Source organism: Monopterus albus, unplaced genomic scaffold (assembly GCF_001952655.1).
Source record: "Monopterus albus unplaced genomic scaffold, M_albus_1.0 scaffold4.1, whole genome shotgun sequence".
Lineage (NCBI taxonomy): Eukaryota > Metazoa > Chordata > Actinopteri > Synbranchiformes > Synbranchidae > Monopterus > Monopterus albus.
In genome coordinates, this window is record NW_018127884.1 from 265,034 (window position 1) to 273,998 (window position 8,965).

Consider the following 8,965-nt stretch of genomic DNA (forward strand, 5'->3'; position numbering starts at 1 on the left):
TTACAGTTAATTTGCATTGCACAAAGTATTGCACAGGTATTTTATACTAACATTGCTATACAATACATTGCTACCATTTTTGTACTACAGCGACTTTATTATGCTGCTGCCTTTGCCAGGTCTCCTTTGAAATGAGATTGGGAGTCTCAATGGGATCTTGCCTGGTTAAATTTTAAAAAATTATATATTTATAACAGTTTCTTTTACTGTTGTTTACAGTTGTTGAACAAAGTCCTTTCCCACGGTATTTTACTTTTTGTTTTCCTGGCACCTGTGCTGCCAGATGTTCACAGTATTTTTAAGACTTTCTTTTACAGTGTAGGTCTCCATATGTTTTGTATTTTGTTAAATATTTGATCTTTTACTCCACCCTCTCTAATAATGTTTTTAAGACCTGCACTTGAAACACAGCTTTTTATTTAAAGACAGAGTCAATAGAAAAGGGTTCTCATAAACAGGACCTGCTTACAGTATATGTGCTTATTTTGCTGCTGTCACTAATATATTGCATGTGATAATTTAAATTATAATTTGAACACTGCGTATTCTTGAATATATAATGATAAGCAATACTTAACAGGGCTGGAGTTAAAGGGAGTTTTGTCTCCCCCTTGCTGCACTGTTTGTATACTCTTGGTTCATCACATTTACTGTGAGTGAGAACATAATTACAGTAATCATTCTTCAGCACATTAAAGTCATCTTTATTTGAGTTCTAATGACAATTTTAGCACTGGCATGTCGTCTTGTATGCACATTCTCATGCCACAATTTATGGGCTTGAGAGAAAATCTGCCTCATTAAAGAATTGCGGGAAAATGGTAAGACACCGGGTTGACCATGCTGGGATTCACAAGGACCCTGAAAACTGGTAGAGCGAGTCACGTTCCCATCTCATGTTCCCATCAGCTTACAGCTGAATAAAGACAGCAAATTTAAAACAAAAAGTAGGATTCCAGCCCTTTACCATCTATTAAAGAAATCCAAGTCTGCTAAACAAAGGAACGAGGGGACTTATTGATCTTTTCTTTACTCCAGTTCAGACTCTTTACCTGTTGTTGGATTAAAACGGCGACTCTGCTCTTTATTTACCCATTCCCATGATGAATCTTAATATCAAAGCCCCATTTGATGATGGCTTTTTATAGTCATCATACACCAGTTTAACTCTTAGTTAATTGAATCCAGGCAGTGGAAAGATGGCTTTAATGATGTCTGAAATCACTGAAGAGCACTGGGAACACTGGAAAGGATGTCAAATCAATCTGAGCACAACAATTCTTGAATGTTTGTATTTTTTCATAAGGCTGCACAAGAATTAGTTTTAATAATGTTAAAACATTGTATGCTTTTTTTTTTTATATGCGTACATAAAGCCACAAAAGGGAAAACAGAATTAAATTTAGAAATCTGATATTTAGGGAAGTTCTGAATATAGGAAAAATAATTGTTACTGTTTTGGTGTGTACTGTACAAGGCAGGATCAGACATGGCTGTAACATAACTCGTGTTTTTTGTTTTATTTTTAACTATCAGAAAATTAAAAGAAATATATGAGCATACTGTGCATGTAAGATTACAGGCACTGACATGAACTTTCATTAATATATGCAATACATAATTTAATTAAGCATCCATTAAAATATTTAATACATCATTTAGAAGAAATAACTTATTACACAATAATATATTCCTGTCACAGGAGAGACCAAAAACAATATTTTCATCTCCTTTAAAATAATTCGACATATCACTTTACTTATCATTTGTCTTTTTTGACAGTCAGTGCAGCAGGCGGTGCCATAAGGTTCAGGACTGTAATGTCCCTACTGCCCTACAGCAAACAGGGATGTGTAACACCACACTCCAACCACCAGGAGGCGGTCATGTGACAAGGACAGCTTGTTTGTCAGGCCTCTTCTTTTCAGATGTTGAGCATTAGTGCCACAGCCTGTAGTCCACTGGAGTATGAAGTCCCTTTATCTGAAGATGACAGGAGACAGTAAATGAACAGAACCAGAAGAAATGGTAGGAGACCATGTTCAATTTCACTTTCCACTTGATAATGTTAGTGGCATGGCTTCAGGGTTGGCAATGTCAGACTGCTGTTTATTTGTGTCAGCCTTGCTTTATGTGATTTGGGTGCATGGCTTGGCCCATGAGAGTCTGTGAGTTGGGCACATTCAGAACTTCCCTAAATATCACTCGTGAGTGAGCAGTGCAGAGGAGCCTCTCGACTGCACTCTCTACCCAAGTGTCTGCTGGGAAACAAACAAGATGAATATGTCATCTGTTTATGTGATTTGCAAACTGAAAAGGCAAGTGAGGAATACAGAAAAGCCCAAACAATGACAGAGATGTAAAGGATCCCTGAAGTAACTATGGCGGAGCAGAGAAAGGATTGTATTTTTTTAATGGGTGCAGTATATACAGTAGATTACCGCAGACTGCACCTTGTTGAATTTTTAGACAAAACTGCAATTTTTGTTTGGTTGCTTTACTTATATACTGTTGTTTCTCCAGCTGGGTCAAAAACCATAGATCATGTATTTATGCTGATATGAGATGTGACAGAAAGTGGTATACATATTAAGAGTGTTGAAATTCAGTTTTACTATCAAATAATCTGGGATGCAAACACAGAAAGTTAAAAAAGAACAACACCTATTAATATTAGTTTTTGTTCCTTTTCCAATCAGCAATTGGGTCTTTTGACTTTTCCTTTTATTTGCAGTATTCACAGATTATTCACAACTGGGCAGAAGTGAATGTTTTCTAGTATACCTAAGCTTTCAAAAAAAAAAAAAAAAAAGAACAACCAAGATGTGCTTGATATCTCAGTGCCTATTTCTTGCATTTCCTAATGTCCAACGATGAAATTACTTTGTGAGGTGGTCCTGGTGTGTTTAGCTACTCTACTCAAAATCAAATATTTTAAACTCTAGTCAGACATAGAGGTCGATATACTAGGCTAATAACAACCTTTTTCTTTCTTCCTTTTTTCAGTGTGTGTGTCCTTGTACATGCTACATAGTCAGGACAAAAAAAGTAGTTTTTGAGGACGTTTTGGCTGGTCCTCACTTTGTGAAACACCTTTTTGAGGGTTAAGACTTAGTTTTAGGGTTCAGGTTAGAATTAGTTTTAGGTTAGGGCTAGGTTAAGGGTTATGGTTGGGCATTTAGTTTTGAAGGTTTAGTATTAGGGTGAGGGGGCAAGGGAATGCTTTATGTCAACGAGTGTCCTGACAAAGATAGAAGTACAACAAATGTGTGTGTATGTGTGTGTGTCATTATCCTTGTCAAACCAGTCTGACAAAATATAATGCCTCACTTGCTGTAGCAGCACACACCAGTTTCGTTTTGTGCCAAGAGTTTGGTTGTGCAGGTACTTTATCACCACTCCTGTTTCTGTCTCTTGCAACATAAAGCTGATTGTTTAAAGAGAATAAATACAATGATTCTATAACTCTTTCTGTTAATATGGGCTGTTGACACCATAAGCTATAATGCTTCAAGCGTAAATAAATGTTTTTCATATTTTTAAACGGAAACGGTTAACAAATTGTGGAAATGTGTTCCTGCTGTAAAAGCAATCTTGAGCAGACATGTCTCATTCAAGGAGTATCCCTTAAAGCTCAGGTATACTGGCGGATAGGGCAAGCTGAAACACGCGAGGTGGGCGGATCAAGACTGTTACCTGAGCAGGAGGGGCTGCGATGATTGGGGGGGAGAGGTGTCAGTCATCCAGCAGAGGCGCTCACAGCCATTTAAGCGCATCACTCGAACGCTGTCGGGTTTCGGTGAAGGCGGTTCTCAGGTGGATGTAGTGCTTGTGTTAATTTTGGAGAAAAAGAACGACGCGCAGAAAAATAAATTGTTAGTTTAAGAAGATAAAAGTCTTTGGTATGGAGGGGAGGATTTCTGCTTTGACTCTGACTCTGTGTCTGGGTGAGTATTCAAATGAGAGAACCGGGCTACCTACAATACCTTATTTCCTTTGAGTGTAACTGAGCTGCCACACCTGTTTACGCAAACAGGTTTCTGTGCGCTAAAACCAACAGGCCCAATAACCTCCTTGTGGCTGCTGAGTTAAACCGATTATGCTCTTCAAATATCTGAAGTAAAACCAGAATTCAGAAAGCGCGGAGGCTCTTGAAATCAACAGCATTAAATTGGAATAAGCTTTTGACTCGACCTGTAGCTTCCTGTTTGCTTTCAACCTTATAGAATGATTGGTTAATATTTCTAGCATGTTAGACTTTCAGCACACAAGGTTGCAACCCACAGTTATTGTAATTGTTTAGCAATTGTTTTCTGGTTACTAGGTAAAGGGTTTGGATGATCAAGAGTTCCCCTTGTTGGACAGAATCCAAAGATATCGAGTTTTCTGTTGTAGAAGACCAGTAAACCCATAAGATATTAAGCTTTATTAATCAAGCTTATATATAACCCTGTGGTATTAATTGTATGTAGTTGTACTGTATTTAGAGCTTTGCATAAAACTAGTTGATCGATTATTGAATTTGCTTGTTGCTTTTGGTGGGCCTACACTTGTGGTGTACTCTGCTGTGTGCAGGTGGGTTTGAGGGTGGGGTAATGAGGCATGTGGTTGGATCTAAAGGTCCAGACTCGCTGATGTGTATCACATATTGTATTAACTTCATCTTAATCCCAGTTCTGTGTTTTTATAAATGTCAAAGTTGCATCTAATCAGTGTGTTTATATCTATTTTTAAATCTTTTGACAGTGTGGTCAAGTGTTGGTGCCATTACTGTGACCATCCCACAGGCGTCATATGAGTTTAAAAGGGGTGATAACATCACACTGCCCTGTACCTTTAAAACAGTAACCGGCAAAATAATCACCATCAAATGGTCTCTTAGGCCTGTTCAAGCTGAAGACACAGAGGTCAGATGAATGCTATCTGTTTATGCATTTGTATTTATATATGTATGAACGATTCTCTATCTATCATAATCCTAATTCATTAGTATTGTATTATGAATAATAAGAAAGAAGTTTTTCTTTTTTATTTATTTATTTAAAATATTGCTCTAATACTGTTGTTTTCTAACAGACCGAGATTGCCATCTACTATTCTGCTGATGAAAGTGTTGAAACTGGACAAGACTATGCAGGTCGGGCGTCGATGGACGTAGACATCCCCACTGGAAGGGCCAACCTGAAGCTGAACTCCATTTCACTTGCAGACAACAGGGTGTTTGATTGTCATGTCCAGGCAAAGGGTGACATGACTGGCAAGCCAGATGCAACTACACGTTTGGTGGTTCTAGGTAATATTTCATTTGTTTTCAAAGAAATATTCTGCTTTTACATTTTTAAAATTGGGTGTAAACAGCTCTGCATTGCATGTTTTTTATGGTGTTCTATTTAACCTATCTACTGTAGATGGTAAATGGTAAATGGACTGTATTTTATATAGTGCTTTTCTCACAGTGTGTTGCACTGGCCAAAGAGCTTTACAGAGGATCATACAACATTCACACACCGATGACGACAGATATTCAAGATGACGTTAAAGCTTAGTCAGTATAATGCTTACTGCAGTTTTTCCAACTTTGTTAGTTTCTGCTACCAGTTGGTATCTTTATTTCATCTTTAACAAAACAAAATAGTTTTATTGGCTATTTAAGGACAGGACACTTTGTTTTTTAGTGCCTCCGTCTCCACCCATGTGCAAGATCCAGGGTACGGCAGAGTATGGCGAGAACATCAACCTGACCTGTGTGTCTCAGGAAGGCTCCCCGCCACCCACTTATAAATGGGACAGTCGTGATGTACAGAACAACCCTCGTGTTCCAGACCCCAAGACCACTGACAGTAAGTATCAGTGACATAGTTTCTGATAGGACTGTTGATCATAGAAAGATTTAAGTGAACCTTCAATGCATAAAGTTTTACTTACCACTGCAAAAGAACTATGGCTATGATCAGGATTAGAATCATGCCATGCTCTGCTCCTCTTAGTTTGTAAGTTGAAAGTTTAACATGGTCAACTTGGAGTCAATTCTTAGTCTGGTTTGATGTTTAAAGTTGAAACACAAGGTTGTGTAGTGATAATGAAGTAGAATAATTCAAACATTGTCTCTGATGTTTTGGAAGTCATCACATTTAACAGTTTCAGTGCAGTGGGTGGAAATTAGGGGCTTTAGTAGCACTGGGCTTGACTACGCCATCAGGGTATGGATTGCTAAATGTAGAATATAACTCATGTGAATTTTCTAAGGCTGATTGTGTTGTGTAGAGTTTCGGATATTTTATAAACGGTAACACTGTAGAGTTTGTAGTCTATAAAATAAGAAAGCATTAAAACCATGATGGCAGTAGTGTGTACAGTATATGTTTAACTTTTCCTTTCAGAGGACGGAATCCTGTCTTTATACAATATCTCAAAAGACGCATCAGGATTCTACATCTGCACCTCATCCAACAAGATGGGCAGGGCTAACTGCAACATAACCCTCTCAGTCATGCCACGTGAGGAACCTTCTTGTAGCAGCTTTTCATTACCAAACTGGAAATTTATTGCTCCCGATAAATTTTTAAAGCACTGCATTGCAATATGCATCTTTCCCTTCCTTTTTAAAAAAAACTTGTCTTCATTCAATCTTACAGCTTCCATGAAAGTTGGCGCCACTGTAGCAATCATTGCTGGAGTTGCCGCCGCCTTGCTGGCACTTGCCCTCATCATCTATTGCTGCTGCTGCCGGAAGAAGAAGAACAAAGAGGAGGAGTATGCCATGGGGTAATTGATTTTCTTCCGTAACTACATATGTAACCAGATTCACACATACTGTACTAATGAACAAGAGAGAGTGATTTGAACAGAGGTTAGCATATGATGCTCGTTCATGAAGCTAAATGAGCAGGTGGTCAGTTATATCAGGGAGTTTCAGTTTATAGGCAGAGAAGTCTGTCTGCCAACACAACTATTGGACATAAAAGATGTTTTATACACATTTTATTCATGAGGGATAAGTGCTTTGTTGCAGCAAAAATAAAGGGGTCAAATAGACCTCTACAGATTAGTGTAGCTCACAAAAATAAGACATTGTTCAGATGCTAAGATACAGAACCTGCTTTTGTAAGAAGGGAGAGTTTCATACAGAACAAACAGAATAGCCCATCACAATGAGGAAGCAAAAAGACAATTTTAACAGCTATCAGCAAAATGTCACTAAGTTTTACATCCTTTTTATGTTAATTAAATTCCTCATTCTACCTTTCTTGGGCACTTCGGTACCATTCATAGTTCCATTTAAAACAAATAAATGCTAAAACAAGTCAAATGTGTCACTGCCCAAATTATAGACTGTATTGTACAGCATGTACATGTGCAAGTGTCAGCCTGGTTGGTTACCTTCAAGTTATAAGTCGCACTCAATGGGAGGCTTAGTGATGCAGATAAAGAAAGAGAAAAGGACTGGGGGGGTTGATGAATTTTGAAAGAACATGTCTTTCAATGCACTTGATGGCAAAGCAATGAAAGTAACTGGCTTTTCTATGTATTGGATGCAATAAGTGACAGAATATTTACACAGACAGAAAAAGAAAGTTCATTAACCTTTTTTTCACTCAAAAAAAAAGTACCCAGAGGAGTACAGCATTCACACTATCCTAGAAACACAAACTGTCTCAGATGAATTATATTTTGTACACAGACCTAGTCACGATTAAAATCACTAGGTGCTTCTGCAGAAGATAAATCTCCACACATATTTGGAGGTTTTGGGTAATGCAGAAGTATAGTAAAATAATAACAGAGAAGCTTACCTAAGTTGGAAATGAACATTATGGTTTTCCATCTCCTGAAGCTAAATATGTTTTATTAGTAAAAGATGTTTTTTTTTTTTTTTTTTAAACCATTTTTTGCACAAACCGTCCGGCAATGGTATTGCACAGTGTACAACTTGGGTTCCATTGTCACTATATAATTTTCAAGTATTTCATATCTGGGGATTATGAGTTGTGAGAAGCACTTCAATATGTCTATTATCACCAGGAAGAATTTCTTTCCCTCACCCTTGTTTAGTTTTATGGAGTCCGTGCAGATGTGTTGAAATGGAAGTAGTGGTTTTGGAAACTGACCTCTTTTAGTTCTTAAGTTTTCTCTTGCATTGTGGCAAGCCCATATTGTATGGTTCACAAAAATGTTGGAGTAGTTTGAAAATTCATAAACCCTAGCATGGCTGTCCCTATCTACTCCCCCTTTTTTGAGACATGACTCTGTCCATGTCTCAAAATTGCAGCATCTCTAAAAAGACTACTATTTGATAGGCTGGGTTTCCCTTCTGGTCATTCATATAGTTCTGTTTCATTAAAGGTTGTCTCCCTTTTCTGCCACATCAGGAGGTCAGCTTGTGAGGCTGCCTTTGAAGGGAAAATTCATGATAAGGACCCCATTATCATAGCATAACAGTCGAGCAATTTTCAGTCAAAATCTAACTTGAGCCAGGTCTTCCTGACTGTAGGTTTTGGGACAAAAGCAAACAAACTTAAAAAACTTAAGAATTCCTAGCAGCATCACGAAAAAACTTAAGCGTAGAATAAAAGATAAGCATTGCTCAGAAATTAATAAAATTAAATCATTTTGGATGGTGGAAGGAATACTTCGAGGTCCTCCTCAATCCCGGCACCATGTCTTCCGATGAGGAAGCAGAGGCTGAGGGCTCAGAGGTGGACTCGTCCATCACCCAAGCTGAAGTCACTGAGGTAGTCAAGAAGCTTCTCGGTGGCAAGGCACCGGGGGTGGATGAGATCCGCCCTGAGTACCTTAAGTCTCTGGATGTTGTTGGGCTGTCTTGGTTGACACGCCTCTGCAACGTCGCATGGCGGTCGGGGACAGTGCCTCTGGACTGGCAGACCGGGGTGGTGGTCCCTCTTTTTAAGAAGGGGGACCGGAGGGTGTGTTCCAACTATAGGGGGATCACACTCCTCAGCCTCCC

At 38.5% G+C, this 8,965-nt stretch overlaps 1 protein-coding gene across 1 annotated transcript in view; it reads left to right on the plus strand.

Annotated features, from left to right (window-relative positions):
* Positions 1 to 3,774: 3,774 nt before the first annotated feature.
* The window catches only part of gpa33a (glycoprotein A33 (transmembrane), paralog a), a 7,663-nt gene continuing 2,472 nt past the window's right edge, over positions 3,775 to 8,965 (plus strand). Inside the window, exons 1-6 of the mRNA XM_020605391.1 lie at positions 3,775 to 3,947; positions 4,747 to 4,907; positions 5,077 to 5,293; positions 5,676 to 5,840; positions 6,381 to 6,497; positions 6,636 to 6,765. Of these exons, the coding sequence (XP_020461047.1) occupies positions 3,905 to 3,947; positions 4,747 to 4,907; positions 5,077 to 5,293; positions 5,676 to 5,840; positions 6,381 to 6,497; positions 6,636 to 6,765 (833 nt within the window). The 5' untranslated portion in view covers positions 3,775 to 3,904. The remainder of the gene's footprint in view (positions 3,948 to 4,746; positions 4,908 to 5,076; positions 5,294 to 5,675; positions 5,841 to 6,380; positions 6,498 to 6,635; positions 6,766 to 8,965) is intronic.